Source organism: Temnothorax longispinosus, chromosome 10, assembly GCF_030848805.1.
Source record: "Temnothorax longispinosus isolate EJ_2023e chromosome 10, Tlon_JGU_v1, whole genome shotgun sequence".
NCBI lineage: Eukaryota > Metazoa > Arthropoda > Insecta > Hymenoptera > Formicidae > Temnothorax > Temnothorax longispinosus.
Window position 1 is genome coordinate 6,811,833 of NC_092367.1, and position 18,403 is coordinate 6,830,235.

Here is an 18,403-nt window from a genome sequence, read left to right on the forward strand (position 1 = left end):
TGTTTTCGCAAGCTCGGAAGCGTTAATGAAAGCTAAACGCCCGTGCTCTGTGGCCCGTTGTCCACAATCGGGAGCGCGTCGTGATCGCGTGGTGGACGAGAAGTTAACGGATATCCTCGGACATATGGTGCATATGCAAATATCGAGCGGTAAGCTCGATCTCGAGATTTGCTTTGATTCTTCTGTCGTCACGCGGAAATGTTTGCGAATTGATCTAGGAAAAAAGAATCGAGTAGTTATTTACGTTGATTCTGAGTTGGAGATGAAAAATGAAAACAAATCTTTTTTTAATCAAGCAAAAATAAAAGTAAAAGAAATTAACGGAAGCGGAGCTCCAGAGATTTCAAAATGGGAACTCCTCATGCAATAAACTTTTAGCTTATTAATTTATTTGAACGTCAATTGACGTTGAATCGTACTTGAATACAACCGACTGCAATTTTGTGTCGTAATTTTGTAGAGCACCGCAAACTGCAGAATCGTCCCTGATTTTGAGGGACGCTCCGCGCGCGCATTTAGCACTGAATGGCACTGTTGTTCGGATTCCCGCGTATTTCTGCGTGATACACGAGGTACAGAGGCATTTAACATTTAAATGCGAAATAATTTTATGGTTGCAAGAGAAAAACAGGAATTTTTTTCCGACACGAGAATATTATTCGCGGCGCTAATTAATGCTCAACGCTCGATGCGCGTTGTTTGTAATAGATTATATACGTTTGCATTTTCCTTAATAGCTATAACGCTCGCGTGTGGATGACGATCTCGCGTTCTCCATTCGAATTCGTGTTTGTTGTCGCGTGGATAATGCAAATTAATCTGCAGATGAGACCTTCATCGTCTCTCCTAATACCAGCTTGTCCCGAGGCCGGGTGGACTTGCGTTCGATTCGCACGATCGCCGCGAACGAGCAGGCAGACGAACGAACGAATGAACGGACGCGCCAAGCGGCCACGAAGACTCGGCTTCGTATCGCGAGGTATCGCCAGACTCGCGGTACTCGGATAAAAACATTATTCGCATGCAGCGCGCGTTTCGCTGCTTCGCGCCGCGCGTTCAGTGCCACGCGTTGCGTCCGCGGAAAACGCATCGTCCGTCCGTCCGCTCGTGAACAGAGAAGCCGCGGGAAAGAGAGAGAGAGAGGAAAAGAGCGGACGTGCATCGTTATCGCGCAACGGGATCAGGTACGATCGCACGTATCGTCTTCCCGCCGCCCGGACGCCGGAAGACCCGAATACGGACGCCAAATACGGGCGCCGTGGAACGTGATTCCGGCCGCGCTCGAGGAGGCCGAGAGCGTCGTCGCGTTTAATAGAGCGGACCGAGGAACGTGACCCGGTGATACGCTACTACTGTTACGATACGGCTACTGTTTCTACGCGCGCGGACGCGACAATGAAGCGGACGAAGCCCTCCTCTCCCCCGTCAATGACGCAGAGGGGTGTGAATGATGGTCATGATGGTATCGCGCGCGACGACGACGACGACGACGACGGCGCGCTCGATCAAGGGCGCCGGAACTCGCGGCGGAAGAGGAGCACATCCGCGATTCGACGGACGCCCTCGACTTTCGGCTCTTCCAGCGAAATATTTTTAGCGTCTACGCACGCGGCTGGGATATACGACCGCGATAAAGTCGCGTATCGTAGCCGGGTTAATTGCCGTTTTGCCCGCGCGGCGAGTAACTGGGTCGGCCGAACTGGTGAACGAATAACAAACATCCCGCCGCCCGTCGAGGAAATATCATCCCGTTAATGGCCTCGCGGCGTTAACAAACGCTCCGTTAAATCCCGTGATAGATAGATAGAATTCCGTGACGTGAAAACGATATTGCGCCTGGTGTATTGCGTAAGATCTAATTGCTTCCGCATTTTTCTCTCGATTCTTGTTTCTCGGACGGCGCCGCGGCGCGAAGAAAACTGAAGCAGCAACCTAAATAGCACAATTGTGTGCTGTTTGGGAGATTCTTATCCGATTAAGGATCAGTTACGTAAAGTCAATCGAATTAAGTCTGGACCAGTCTGGACCGAATTCTGATACGGTGACTTATTTCGCAAAATCTCCAAAGTTCACTCATTTTTTGCGTAATGCTGCCGTCTTCGGCGATACGCGCGGATTACGTGCAAGCGATAAACGACAGATCGATAAACGAATCCAACGGAGAAGACGTTGCGAAAAAAATTAGTCTCGTGTATCCTCCGCGTCGCGAATGTCGTCCGCGAATTTTAGCGAGCAAAACTGACACGATCGTTGAAACATAGGTACGTCGCGCGTCGTCGGAACGACGTGATTTCGCGACAGTTACGATTACATCGCGTGATTCGAAAGGTCGGTATTACGCGATCGAAGGGGAAGGTTTTTCCGGCACGCCTTGACTTCCCTCGGCCCTGAACGCGCACCCTTGAATCTTTCATCGGACGGTTTTACGAGCGGCGCGGCGCGGGGCGGCGCGGCGCGCTCCGATCCGATTAGTCGCCGCGCTTAAAACGAGCGCGGTGTCTCCTTCTCTCTTTCTTTGATTGCGATTAGCACTATTCTCGTGCATGACGTCGCGCGTCAACATTTTAACTGCACTCAACGAGATTCGACGTGATTATTGTGTAGCTTGCCATTTCGCTGGCGTAGTTCGCAGCGGAAAGATATAGGTCGCTGCCTATGAGGTCGCGCGTAGATAGAAGCGGGCCGGCTTTTCAAGAAAGAAAGAGAGAAAAAGAGAACGAGAGAGGGAAGGAGATGAGCGAAATCGCCGCGGCTCTTCAGCCACCGTGGCCTTGAACATCGTTAAAATTAGCGCTTCTACGTTACAGTTTCCTACGGCGGCGCGGCGCACGGTATCGTCGTCCGTCCACCGTTTCGAATGTTTACATTAATTTTAGATTATTAACGGGCAATATCACGAGTTCCGCGGATAGCTCATGACGTCGCTTCATGGGCGAACCATAAGGGAATGGGGTAACGGCAGAGCTGGGCCAGATTTTCCTAGAACTGCGCCGAAATCGTCGTGAAATGTAGATCAGGAATGTCTACGGAGAGCGCGGACGTCGGCGTGCCAAAGATATTCCCGTCAAATTCGTTGCATTCCGCCGAAAAACAATGATACAAAATCTGGACCACTTGAATTTGAAAAGCTACGTTAATTAAACCACTGATGAAAAGAATTTGTATTGTGTCATTATTAGTCTTCATTCTTGTTTTTTTTTATTATCATATATTTTTATAATATTTTAAATATTTTTTAAATTATGTTATTATTTTATAATTATATTATTTCTTGTATAATATTCTTGATTATATACAAGATGTTAGTTTTTTATGTATTATTATACATTATACTATCGATGCTGTTGTAATAATCTCTGCCGCATGTGCGTGTTAATCACCAATTAAGCGCCTTTTGCTCGCAAGATTTTTGCATTAGTCATAGGCAATTCTATTTCAAGAGTAATAATAATTCCCACAAGATACCCAAGATGAACGATGTTTATCGGAATGATTCTTGAGAAAAAAAATGTTATTATCGAATGGTTAATGGTGCTGGATCGGCGATCTTTTCGGCACTAACAATAAGCCGCGTAAAGTTAATTTGTGATTATGGTAACGGTACGGCAGAGAGACGTTGTGGGAGGCGAATTTGTAGGCTGACCGTTCATTAGATAATCATGGCCTACATTCTTGGAATATCTGATAACGCGGGATCGTAAGGCGCGCGGCTCTCAGTCGCATGAAAAATGTGATACGGTTCGTACACGTCCCAGCCGACGTCCCATCAAATTACGCTCGTTTATACGTACCTCTTGGGTGTGAGATGTATCCAACCGTGACCCCAATTGACAGAAGGTATGACGTGATTTCGCGACACCCTGCCGTTAGTACGTGGCACCGCAATATCTATAAACCTTTCCGATTTCTTGAATAAAATTGGCCGAAATCTAGCTTATTAAATGTCATTAAAAAAAACGTCCATTTAATATATAATATTAAATACATAATTAAAGGAAATAATTAAAATTGGGAATCAGAAATTTTGTCATATTTTTATTTAAAAATTTATGAACCGCGTAGCCTAATTTCTTTCTTTCGTCCCGTTAGATGTTCAGAGCGAAGTGTGTATAAATTACAGACTTGATCCATTGTAGTTATACAAATACCTTGTTCGAGAAGATTACCATTTAACATAGCAATAATTTTTATCGTACGATTAAAGATTGACGAAGGGGTTGAAGTGTAAGGAACACTGTGCACGCGAATCTTCTGCAAGATTAAATGTAACCGTTACAACTGCGTTGCGGCTCTGTTTTTCATTCGGATCAACGAGTGGTGTCTGCGATTTGAAACACTCGAGGACCCATCGAAATAATTTAGAACATATATACCGTCCGATGTACATTTAATCCGGCGCGATAACGTTTCTATCCCGCGCAAGAATTAAATAGAGCCAAATCCTTCCAGCGGCGATCGTACACAATTTTGATTTATTTAGCAAAAACTCCAAATCATTAGACAAGCCACGTGCCACTCAGACACACCAAAATACAACAGATCTCGCTTCTTCAGCTTGACTGCAACGATGTACTTGGCAATGGTTTCTTTCTTATTTGCAGGCTCACATAACTCACATTCTCACTTGCATATACGCATACTCTCATAGAGATTATACCTGCGAATATATCTTTTCACACATCGTACAGCTCATTCAAACTCGGTGACATTCCAGAATATGAGAGTCTTATCCGTTTCCTCGGACTCTCCCGTTTGCTCTCGCGAACGTATCCGCGCCTTTCCGTCTACCTTATTAAGCCTAATATTTATCGCAGGTGAGGATCCAATGCTCAGCGACCAACAGCAGTACCGATACATGACTGTTGACGATATGAAGTCCATGGGGGATGACTCGATGCGCGTGAACGTGACCGACGACGAGAGAGATAATCGACATTCCGGAGGTAAGTAAACATATATTGGCTACGTTCCTCACGCGCGCTTTGTCAGGTATCAGTCAGAATAATATCGTCAAGTCGTCGCTTGCTTTCGAGTCTTTCGCGTTGATTATTGGTAATTCTGTTGAAAATCAGTAATATTCCGTCGCGATATTATTTTTAAGCGATTCTATACGCGCGTCGAATCTATCTAATCTGTTGTTTATACAATTCTGCTGGTAATTCGATAATTTTGCTATTTTGGTAGATTACACGAGGAACGCGAGATAGTAGCTGTATATGTGTTCTATAGCACTTAATATTCCGCGACGTATCGCAGAGCCAAACATTCGATTACTCTGCACATCGCGTTAATCAGATTAGATCATCCTCGGAAAATAAATTTAACGTGCATGGCGATGTGTTTTCTAGCGCCAACCATAACAGAGATGATTACGAAAGAACATTATCAACGTACAAACGCGGCCAATCTTAAGCCAGACAATGTAGACATCAACAGGCATCCTGTTCATGTCGGGTACGTAATATTTTATATATACTTTTTTCTTTCTCACTTCCAACTTTATTAATTAAAAGAAAGACATTAAAAATGATGAAATTTCATTAGTGACGGTTATGCGATCTATTTCGAAATTTCGTTAAAATACTGCAACATAAAATTTCAATAATTTTTAAAACTAGATTAAATTATAACAATATAGCTATAGCATATGAAGGATTTTTAAGTATCGATAATCGTAATAATTTTTTCTGGTTTAATCTGAAAGAAAATATTCTCTTCCAATGATAATTGAGACATAAAAAGAGCATTAATTAGCGAGATTAAACTATAATTGCATGGTGTGCCGTGATGAGCGTATATAATATTAAAATTATAACATTACGACATGCTCAAAATTCGACGCATGTTGTTGATGATTTAATATCTACGGATTTGAATTTATTCGATAGTAAGGAGAGTGTCTTGTACATGTGTAAAATCAAAAACTCTCTTTATATATACGAAGTTTCAAACGATTATTATTGCTCTGCGGAAACTGTCGTCATTAGTCTCAATTGTAAACAAAATTTCGTCTTTCGTCTTCTTATCCGATTTTAAAAGGTTTTAGAGACAGAGGTTTTAAAGGCTTTAGTATTCTTATCGTATAATAGCTATATCGTATAATAATTATCTCCTTCTATTTTAAATCGTGATAAATGATGTAGCATATAAGAAAATAATTTCTTAGTCGATTCTCGGTATCAAAATTTCGCTCAGTTTTACACGCAGCAACCTTTCTCTATTGTAAATTACGGGAATTTTTATGGATAAATATCGTTATCCAATATTACGAGAAATTTAATCCGCGATACTACGCGGCCTCGTACTCCGGTGTACATATCGCGATTGACGCTGGATTAGTACTACGAAACAATAATGATGTGTATTATAGTATGATATAGTTGTGTGTTGGTGAAAGTTTCTTGCTGTGATTAACCCTACTGGATTGGCCACCCAATAAATTACCCATTGCGTTAATTTTACTATCTTAATTTCTGATTGGTAATACTTAGAACGAATCTCATAATTACAAGCAATACGGTAATCGATAATTTTTGTTCACTTTTATTATTTTATTTCAGACATTGTTTCCTTAATTGAAATTATTTATCGATACAGTTATTAATAAAATCGTGATAAAACATTATGGAACAGTCGTATTTATAAAATAACCAATGAAATGTTGAATAAAAAAAATTTTGCACTTTGCGAATCTGGATGAGAATGTACACATAATCGTGCTCAACGTAAATGATTTCACGTTTGTTCCCACGTGGAGCTTAAAAATGCTAGAAATTTACGTCACTGTTATCAGCGCATGATCGTTGATAACCTGTGCCTAATATCCATAATGGTCATTTGACTCAAGTCGCGTGCAATATTTGCATAATCTTTCAAGTTTGCATTGGGTTTACGGAGAAAGCACGTGGTATAAATTAACTCAGAACTACTCGAAGTAAAGACTTTCTCGGTGTAAATGTATCCGATTGTAGAAAGAAAACTGGTGTGGCACGTATATGAAATTCTAACTGAGATATCTGGATGCTCACGAAATATACTCGTTCGCTCATTTCTTAAAATATATAAGCTAACTGGTTACTGTGAGATATACATAGAATAATCATGTAAGATTGTAACACGTAACAAACGTGGTATCGGAACACGGATTTCCGCGGTAGTATAACGCTCATAATAAATTTTGCTACAATTTGTTTTACCTAATGTTCACGACAGGACTTGCGGTAGTTTACAGTCATTCAGCCAGACAAGAACGCTTGATGTTCTCGTACAGCCTGCTTGTTCGTAGCGGAGTTCGATTACTTAGTGTTTAGCATGCTGTTTTTCACTCTTGGATGAACGATTCTTTGACCAATGTAATTTTATTTATCACTGGCGATTCTACTAACCGCCCGGTTTGAACAGAGTGAGGAATGTCCGCGACGATGGGAAATTTTCACCTCTAGAAAATCTTGACCGTTGTTCCACCTATCTATTTAACAATGACATTGACGCAACGTTCTCGATCGAGCCATTCCTGCACGTGGAGCACTGTGCGTGTTCGAAAGAAAAGCACAGAGCACTTCTCTAATGACTTGAAATGAATGCAGTGGCGACCGAAAAGGGTGCTATTTAGACAAGCGAGATAGCATGAGCATGATAAGCGAGATTACTGATTCGGATAATCAAAATCGGTTTTGTTCTGAGAATAGCGAGTCCCTAGAGTCCCTATGCACCTCGCTGGCAGCGCTCAGTACCGCACCGAAGGGACAAGGAATGTGGAGGGACAGGTACACCATATATCCTTTACGTTATCTTCTTTTTCCTGCCGATATAAATTTTGCATAATGGCGCAAAATACAATTATTAGCGACGATAAACATATAATGATACCTGTAAAAGAAGGAAAGTTCTATTTATTATTTAAAAATAATAGCACAGTTATAGCAGTCTGTCCGAAGAGGGAGGAAAGTTAAGCATGCTATAATATTTATAAGAGAAAGAATCGTTCTTCCAACAAATTGTTGAATAGTAGAAAGTAGGAGGTTTCAACGTTGCAACAGCTGCCGCTGGATGTTTTTCTCTCATATAGTTAATTTAAGTTGAATTACTTCGCGCGGACGAAATCTGTTTCGCACCAATTAGGTCGATAATAATTTCGAAGTGATGCACTTCTCAATTGGAAAAGATTTAAATTGACTCAAATTCTCAGTGTACAGTTCGAAATTAAACAGATTTCGGAGCGTCATTACATTTTAAGTTTCTTCCGCGAGGTATGTCTTCTTTTCGCAGAGTGTGAGTGTGTTGCGTATCTTTTTCTCTCTACTATAATACATAATTATTATTGTTACTTCTTGTTTCGTAGTCGTGTACAATAGAAAAGTGGCTTGCGTGTGATGAGTGCACTTTACGAAGTGATCAGCAACAATCATCATCATCATCATCATTATCATTATCACGAACAGGAGCACATTTTACGAAAGCGAAACAAAAAAAAGATTAAAAAAAAAATCAGACGTGTCGTGCTGATGTGAATTTGATTTAACGAACAAAAATTCTGTAAAATTGTGCTGATATTAGGATACTCATTAGCGATATATCATCTCTCTATTATGCCATCTCATCATCATGTTTATGAACGAATGGATACTAACGCGTTTTTTATTTTGTTCCCGATCCTCTCTGTTATTTTATTTGCGCTACTCGCAGAATTCCACAGTGGAGAAAGTAAGTGATCTTCTCTCATCAATCTTAGCTTCTGCAATTGCGTGTACATATATCACACCCCTCCTTCGATTTTCTTTCGATTATTCTTTCTTCCATCGTTATACACAGCCTATATCTGTTGCCGCACAACCCCCTGTAGTCGCTGACTCTTATTATTCTTAGAAACATCGTACATCGCTCAGCGAACGCAGCTCGTTTAACGATCAAAGGATGATTCATAAAATAAATTTGATCTCTCGAGAAATCAGTAAAATTTAACGCGAAGAAATACGCGATGAATGAAACGGCAGCCACGCGCATCTTGCAGTTATCTCCATTTTTCCATGTTACTCTCGGCGGTGAATTTATTCAGTAGAAACGTACGTAAGCGCGGTTTACAGGCGTCGACGAATCTATTAAATTTAAAATAAAAAAAGATAAAACGAGGAGAAAAATTAACTGCGGCTACTCTTTAATAACTGCGCACTCGAACGACCGCACTAATCGACGCCGAGTGTCAATATCGCGAGGAACGTCCTTGCTGAGTTTATGTTCGCTGCGCGATGTGCATTACACAATTCTCCTGTGAATAATTCACAGGCGGATCAGTGGGTCTCTCAGCGCCGGCATCAGCTACATGCTAAAGAATGCGGGTAGTTGAGAGCGACTGAATAGAACCAATTCGTTTGAATCGAGTTAGATGACACTTTCGTTGCCTTCAATGTCGGTAGTTTGGCGCTTACGGCTGTATCACATTCATTCGACAGACGTCTCACGTAGGATTACCCATAGATTTGATCTACTTAGCCGTTTTATTTATCTCTTATTTTGCCACACGTATACTCACACTTATATACACCCATACACACACCTCGTGCAACCCGTTGTCATCTCGTAGAAATGTCCACGCTGATAGCTGGACCTGTATAGATAGCTGTTTTATTTATCTCTTATTTTGCCGTACACCTCATTGTCGTATAATCTTATCCACATTACATTGAGCCAAAGTAATTACATTTACGCACAACAATTAAGTGTCGATAGAACGTAGTACGAATTATCTCACTGTCACCGTAAGAAAGACACGTCACAGCTGATAATGTCATGGTGTTAACGCGCTCGAAGCGCATATTGTGTCTAAATTTTAACAATAATCTCATATATGAGATCGTCATAATCTCCGATTCACGGATATCACGCTTATAGTACAATTTCTCGAGAATATTATGCTTTCCAGCTTTACGCACTTTTCGTAACAGTTAATTCGCGTCAGCGAATTATACAGTGCATTGTGACTGATATTAATGTTAGAATTATTCACGTATATAAGTTCGACTTTTAATTTTCTACCATGGTATCCTTTTACTGCGAGTTCCGTGAAATTTTGTCTAACGTCTAACGTTGATATAATTTAACAATTAAAAATTATAACTGTGATATTTTTTTATATCGTCCACTGCGGGGTTTTTCAAAATGCATATGTTATATGACAAACTCATTCTATTTTCGAATTAACGTAAATTTCTGTAAACTGTTTGATGGTTCGACAAAGCGATATCGCGCGTGTTTGAAAGTAATGTCGAGGACACACATATTTTGGGTACCTAAAATAGACCTTGACTGTGCATCTTTTGTAAGCAGCCTCCACATATATAATGCAATTTTTTTATTGCAATTTTTTGTAATAATATCCTGGACGATCCCACGCGACGTGTCGTAAGCCCGAACGTAACACGCTCTCAAAATCTCCCCAGCTTCCTGGTTTCCTTCTTGGTGGACGCGAGAGGCGGTGCGATGCGCGGTTGCAGGCACAGTGGCGTCCGCGTGATTGTTCCACCGCGTAAGGCCGCGATGCCTATGCGCGTCACGTGCAGATACCTGAGAAGAGACAAATTGACCAACCCGCCGCCCTTGATGGAGGGAGAAGCGTTGGCCAGCCGCATCCTCGAATTGGGTCCTGTGGGTGCGAAATTCTTGGGGTACGTTCCTCAAACATCTTTTAACGATTTTATTTTTCCATTCCAACTGCGGTCGGAAGTATACACGCTTATTGCGTTTTTTCGGACTAACGATAAGTGTAAAGTAAACTGAAGAGACTTTTTGGAATAATACTTTATTACGCAGTTGCTTCTGGCGACAGAACTTCCTTAAACGTTAAGAATTTTTTTTCGTGTGCAGCCCCGTTATCATAGAGGTGCCACATTTCGCGTCGCTGCGCGGAAAGGAACGGGAAATAGTGATTCTACGATCGGACAACGGAGAGACTTGGCGCGAGCACACCTTGGAAGCCAGCGAGGAGGCTGTCCAGGATGTGCTTAACGAGAGCTTTGAGGGTGAAGGTATGATTCAAGCAACTTCTTTTTCGCGATTCTAAAATGATATGGCAATCACTGAGCTGATGTACCTTTTCAGAGCTAAGCCAGCTAGAGGATCTCCAGACGTCTCGTATCGTGAGGATACTCACCGTAGATTTCCCACATTACTTCGCGGTGGTATCTCGCATCCGACAAGAGGTCCACGCGGTTGGTCCCGAGGGCGGCACCGTGTCGTCATCCGCTGTACCACAAGTACAAGCTGTCTTCCCGCAAGCGGCCCTTACTAAGAAAATCAGAGTCGGTCTGCAGGTATCCGTTTCCCTTCATTAATTAAATATGTTTATTAACTCATCTGCATCTACTAGCATTTAAACATGATTAATTACTCACGATAGGCGAAGGAATTGGTCATTTAAATCTTCAAAAATCGCCTATGTCTTTGTAAATTAAGAAATTGGAACATTTGATAAATAATTTAATATACGTAATATAATTCTTCAGAGGTACATCTTTCCATAAGTTATTTATTGTATTCAATACAGTTATTGTTACATATTACAGGCACATCCTATACCGGCGGATCTCGTGGCCAAGTTACTCGGAAACAGAGTAGCCGTGTCGCCGATCGTTACCGTCGAGCCGAGACGAAGGAAGTTCCACAAGCCGATAACTTTAACTATTCCAGTACCACAGGCGGCCAATAAAGGCATGATCAATCAGTATTCCGGAGACGCGCCGACTTTGAGACTCCTGTGCAGCATAACTGGTAATATATGCTTGCACGTAACATTGTAGAGCAGCGTACCGTCTTACTGGAGAATCTCTTACCGATATAAACAGCTGGAACTAATATTATACGCATATACCTTTGGCGTATATATATATACGCTCTTGCCGAACTTACGTTATTACGCATTCGGATATCGGTTTACTGTAGTTTAGCAGGCATGAAACGCAATCGGTAGGCTATATCGTCTGTTCTCAGGTCACTCGGAACTGCGAACCAAGTATCGTACGTTGCACGAAAAGATTGCTTAAATGGTAGCAGCACTTTTGCAACTCGTTTATGTTTAGTATGGTAAACAGTCTGTACGATTCGTGACTTGCACCAGCGTGTAAAGATGTTCCAGTGTGAAATTTTCAATCAAATGGAGAAAATCGATTTATGTATGTGAATGTTGGGAGATATGTCGTATGTTTTGTCGTAAATGATTTTTTTTTTCGTCTATCGTATTATCGAGAAATGATTTCTTTTGTCGTCCGTCGTATTATCGAGAAATGTCCCGAGGACTTTCGGATAGAGATTTAAAAGGGAGATGGTAGCTGCATGTTTCTTAGAAACATTTCGTTGAGTATCATTATTGTATACATATCTTGTTGTGATTCATTGTTAATGCTTGCATATTGTTAGGATTGAGTCATTTAGGTATGGATTATCAATTAAAGTAGATAACATTTTACTATATCTAGCCCATTGTTAAGAGTTAACTTCAAAGTTTTTGTTTCAGCACATTCGTTTGTCTGGTAATCGCTTTAATATATTAGTAATTTGTGATTTATATGAAATTGTACTCATGATATACATATACATACATATATTATATATATATGTATATATCAAGTATATGGATTATATAATTGTCCTCTGTAATACCCAATCATATAATCTAAAAAGATTTATGTCATTATAACAATGTTACATACAATATTACACTGAATACTATCACATTTAGTTTATTTTAGCTGTAATCTGTTGAGAATATATTTCAAGTATTACAGTATTTCTACAGTATACCCCTAAAATCAAAAGATATACATATAATTGTTTTTGTCTTCTTATCTGTCTTTTAATTTAATGTTACTTTAATCACTTTTTTCATAAAATGACACATATTGATTATTATTTTGCGATATCATTTCTATTTATCACAATTATCTTACATCCATACACCTACGATTGCTTTTTACACATTTCGTATATAGCGCTTTCTCTTGATTTTGCAAGCATTATCATTCGGTCGCCATATGTACCTACTTTTTATTACACTCAAACATTGATAAAAGCACCTAACAACAACGCACTCACAGCGACCGTTTTTAAATGCAAAATTTCCTCGGGTTGATAATTATTTATCGATTAATATACCCAGTATCATTTTTACTCATAGAAACTGATTCATATCCGAATTGTTAATTGCCCGTATTTAATCTCGGTCGTGCGAAAATATACCACACATATTTCACTTTTGTCACCTGCGAATCTGCAACACGGACATATTTTAATAATGTTATTGGACTTGGCATGTATGTCGTTCAGGGGGTCAGACTCGGGCAGTCTGGGAGGACGTCACAGGCTCGACGCCGTTGACCTTTGTGAAAGATTGCGTTTCCTTCACCACCACAGTTTCCGCCCGTTTCTGGTTAATGGACTGCCGTAATATTTCCGAGGCCACGAAAATGGCCACGGAACTCTACACGCACGCGACACATGTGCCCTTCATGGCTAAGTACGTTTCGACTGATGTAACGTGACACATGGATTTTTAGTGATAAATTACACAGGTGCAAATTATACAGGAAGAAACTATTTTAATGTTTATTTTATGATAGGTTCGTAGTGTTTGCGAAACGGGTGGATCCATTGGAAGCGAGACTACGTGTGTTCTGTATGACGGACGACAAAGAGGACAAAACTTTAGAGCATCAGGAACATTTTACAGAAGTCGCAAAAAGTCGAGACGTCGAGGTAACTGTCGGCAATAAAAATGCAGATTGCCGTCAAAGTGTTCATTAAATCTTACTCAATGCTACAGGTTCTCGAAGGAAAAACGCAATACATGGAATTTTCGGGAAATCTCGTACCCGTTCTGAAGACCGGTGAACAGCTGCAACTACCGTTCAGAGCTTTCAAGGAAAATAGGGTCCCATTCACAGCGAGAATAAAGGATCCGGATGCCGCGGATATGATGGGTCGAATCATGTTTATGAGCGAGCCTAAGGTTCCGAGAGGTGAACTACCACAAACGCCGATCTGCACGCTAAACATTTTGCTACCGGAGAAGATTTCTCCGGATACTGCGGTCTCCGAGCTCGATTTATTGGAATTGTCGAAGAACTACAGTTTCCTACGCGATGGTGGAATAAGTAAGTGAACAATAATATGTGATATAATAAAATGGAAATTAATTACTAACGACACATGTTACCAAAGTTTTCTATATTTTACGAAAAACGAATATTGTTTTCAGGCAGACCAGATGCTATACACAGAGCGACCATCCGTTTAACAGACATCGCTAATTTATTGGATAAAGATTGGGAACCACTAGCGGAAGAGTTGAATATTCCACCAAACGACGTGGCCCTAATAAAACAAGAATATCCTGACAAACCCGCGCAACAGGCCGCTGCCATGTTCAAAATCTGGCAAAACAGTGGAAACAAAGCCACAGGTGAGTCCGCGGGCAATTTATTTATCTTTACATCACCGAACTAGCGTAACGTGTTAATTTTCGATGAATGAGAGTTGCGGGTAGCTGCCTTGGTAACCTTTAAAAAACCTGTTTGCTAGCAAGGTCAATTAATTAGACACGCGCGCTATAGTTGAGTCAGGCGTGAGGAATCTCTCCTAGCAACGTAGATATGTGATGATCTCATCACCGTGCATTATTATGCCTGACATAAGTCTACACGCTTCGTTCCCTCTCCTTCCTTCCCGCTAATGGCATTGACTCGCACATAACTCGCGATGTTTCTGCAATCGGTAGAAATAACAAGCGGTCGTGATTCCGCAGTATGTGATCGGCAGTCGCGCAGTTAAAGTGATTAAAATCTGAGTGTCCTCTGCAGCTTCTTTATTTGTACCGGTTTTACAAATCGCCGAATTATTTGTATCTCTGAATCTGTATTACCGAGATTATTTAATATCCCGACATTCCTGCGATAAAGTAATACATTTTTTCAAGACCGCTGTTTCCTTAGATTTTAATTAATTTAATTCTAACGAAGAAAAATATAGAAAAGAAAACGATGTTTATATCTTTATATCAAGAATATGAAAATCAGAATTATTACACGAGCGAGCTTTTGTTAATATTTCGGAGACAGCCTTGCTTACGTCCACAATGTGCAATACATTCAGGTCTGTGCAAAATAAAAAAAAAGCGAATAAAAATATTATTAGTAATAAATTTTGACGATGTGAATATCGATAATGTATTCTTGCTTTTAAAACCTATTGATACTCATGATATTTAAAGAATATATAGAACAATGAATTATAATAAATGTTTATAATATATTGAATTGTCCACTTTTATCTATTCACATTAATAGATTGAAATATCACGGGTCGTTCTTAATTTGTAGGAAACACGTTAGAAAAGGCTCTCAATAAAATCGGGCGAGAAGATATAGTGAACAAATGTATCTTCAACGTCGAGTTAGTGACTGACGACGTTGAAAAAGCTGTAGCGAGAGTCAGATTGGATCAGCCAGGATTTGATTCATTGAAGGAGGAATTGGGGCCGTCGAGAAACACGTCACTTCGCCGTGATGCAACTATGGATCCTAAGATGGACCCTGATTACGAAGAGCCCGATAGAATGAAGGTGCGCATCTTATGCAAATCTGGAAAAATTTACATGCATAATTGTAATTTAATTCAAGTCAACATGTGACAAAGCAAAAGATGTTATTTTATCGCTTGACCTTAGTCTTGTTATCTAGCGAGCGCTATTATTAAGCGCAATTGAAGAAGATACGATCCTTCCACTTTATATCTCATAATAACTCTTTTACGTATGCTACAACAGTTAAAAGGCTTATACATAACAGTAATTTACTCAAATAACTACTTCTCCATGAGCGTGGGATTCTTCTAATCGCCAAGATAAAACGCAATTCTCTCTTTGTTCTAGGACTCTGAATCAATCGAGGATCTCAGTATCACTGGGGCACGCGATAAACGTAAGTGTAACAGCAATATCTATAAACTTAATTTTATTATTACTCGCTCTTGCATTGCGTTTTAACATATTATATTAGATACAATTTGTCAGAAATAATTCAATATTATACATTTTCTCTTCCATTATACTACAATACATACTGCAATAAAAAATGTGACGTCACGGCTCACAATACTTGAATGATGCACGCCACGCCACAACGCGTGTTATTAGTTGTGTCAAATACACAGAAACGAACACTTTTACTCGTGCTTACCTAGAAAACGTATTAGTCAACGCTTTGCCGGGCAATCTTACTGCGGCCACGTATATCCGTTACATTTGTCATGCAACGTTTCACATCAGCTCGTGTTACCTATGTGTCTCGTTTACGCATTTTCTGCACTTCACAGCCAAAGAGCACATCACAATCACAAACGGCACTGTATTCAACGGAACCTCGACCCCCATCAAAGACAAATACGCGAGCGACGAGAAAGAGCTCGGCGACATGATGGCTGATTACCTTGAGCACAAATGCCACACGACCGACACGATGAGCAAAAAGTCGCGTGACGAACTGGACGATCCGGAGGCAAAACGCCAGAAAGCGATCGCCGACGCCAACAAGATAGTCTCTGGTAAGTGAGCTTGAAAGCGATTTGAATGAATGGTGGGTTGAGGGGCCGTGCTTACTACTACTGGCAAAGAAAACCGGGAGCCGTTAATCGAGTTTTAGCGGAGCTACGTCGCCAAATGCGGGACTGCGCATTCTTACATACATAATTACTTAAAATTCAGCAGCATGATTGGATTAATGCTGCGGGCGCACGCTTGATCCTAAGGGGATCGACTTACTCGTATTAACCATCTGTCGACGAACTGCGTTTCGACGGACTCGCTATAGACCTCGCTAGATCGGAGATACACTTTTCTTTAGTGATATCGTGTTCAGTTATGAAATGTACTCGCTTAAAAGACTTTCGAACAATGCACGAGATGTACAATTATATTTCTCAAATAGCTTTATACATTTCTTTGCGCGTGTTTGGCATTATTCTCTTCTCTCTTAATAATACTATTTTTCGGTGAATCTTCTTATATATTCTTATGGACGTTTGTTTCTTCATTTGTGATAAATGATACGTATCACCGTTATGCAGTTATGTCGTAACAAATGCACACGTAATTACTTATTTAATTATATTGGCGTATATAAATTATATGCCAAGACCGTAGTTTTTAAGTAGATATACCTCAATCCTAATCTATTTTGTACATTGAATTTTCACTTGTGACTTGTTATCGTCGTTTATGAAGCAAGCTTTAATTTTTACGTAAGTATTCAATCAACAATGTGCACGATCTTATTTCAGCGAAACGTTGCGGTCGAATAAACGCTAATACGTACATGAATAAGGAATACTGTAATTGTTATAATGATTCTGGACACGATTCACGTCAATGCATAAAATTTATCTCAGCTTAATAAAGAAACACTGTACGTTTTGCAGAGCGCAAATAACGTACGTGAGCACTAAACATTTGTCTCTAAGCCGTTCACTCACAGGTTCTGGAAGCCAATGCGGATCTCTTCGGAATTTTACCAGCTTGCTTTTACTTTAATATATAACGGATTATTTTATCTCGGCCTATCTCAAGCAGCTATTACTTATATATTTATACAATAATTTTTATACCTCATTTTAATCATTCCCACTAATATCCTTAATACTCCGCGAACACTTTTAGAATAATTTGTTTCAGCAAGGTTTCGCTGCAATTATTTGGCGTTGCATGAATGGCCAATATGTGTGGCCCAATTGTGTGCGCGCACGGAGCAGCTGTCATTAGAAAAGATCACTAGACGTTGTCGCGTAGGCCATCAGAATATCGTTCCGTTATTTGCCTATAGCTCATAGATTAAAAGTTGCTAAAGTCATCACTAATAGCAGTTGACTGTTGTTTCTACTTAAAACAGTAATCAAGAGTTCTTTGTGAAGCTGTGAATATACTACTCAATATATACTACTGTTGTTTATATTCTCTAACAGCTTCATTTTGATATCTTCAGCATTCGTTCCATAGTTTATGTTGTACTAATCGAAATACTCTCCCGAGATACAAAGTTGCAAGCTACTGAGAACGTTTCAATGAAATTTATTATAAAAGTCAAAGTATGTATGTATAGTTGCACCACGTATATTAATTGTTGGTAGCAATTGATGTTACTTCTCCTTCTTGAATCGCACTTGCCTTGCGTATATAACGATGTAGTGAGAAGATGGCTGCTCCACAGCACATACACTTCACGCACAAAACAAATCACACTATTACAGTCTAACCGCAGTTCAATCAAAAGAGCAATCAAAGAGCGAGCCAGCTTACACTAATGATGACGAAATTGACAAATAAAATTGTGTTCCTTTTATTTTGCTACCACGTATACAGATGCCT

At 40.2% G+C, this 18,403-nt stretch overlaps 1 protein-coding gene across 23 annotated transcripts in view; it reads left to right on the forward strand.

Moving 5' to 3' along the window:
- The window catches only part of LOC139820682 (uncharacterized), an 83,721-nt gene that overhangs the window by 38,961 nt on the left and 26,357 nt on the right, over nt 1-18,403 (forward strand). For 17 of the 23 annotated variants that reach the window (XR_011734081.1, XR_011734082.1, XR_011734083.1 and 14 more), the window contains 14 exons: nt 4,815-4,943; nt 5,349-5,454; nt 7,689-7,766; nt 10,437-10,661; nt 10,861-11,021; nt 11,095-11,306; nt 11,559-11,763; nt 13,315-13,504; nt 13,608-13,743; nt 13,811-14,141; nt 14,246-14,449; nt 15,366-15,607; nt 15,917-15,965; nt 16,360-16,587. Coding sequence is in view for 6 of the 23 variants with exons in the window: in XM_071791118.1 (XP_071647219.1) it covers nt 4,815-4,943; nt 5,349-5,454; nt 7,689-7,766; nt 10,437-10,661; nt 10,861-11,021; nt 11,095-11,306; nt 11,559-11,763; nt 13,315-13,504; nt 13,608-13,743; nt 13,811-14,141; nt 14,246-14,449; nt 15,366-15,607; nt 15,917-15,965; nt 16,360-16,587 (2,496 nt within the window). In the remaining 17 variants the exon portion in view is untranslated. The other 6 variants (XR_011734079.1, XR_011734080.1, XR_011734072.1 and 3 more) reach the window with 6 other exon arrangements.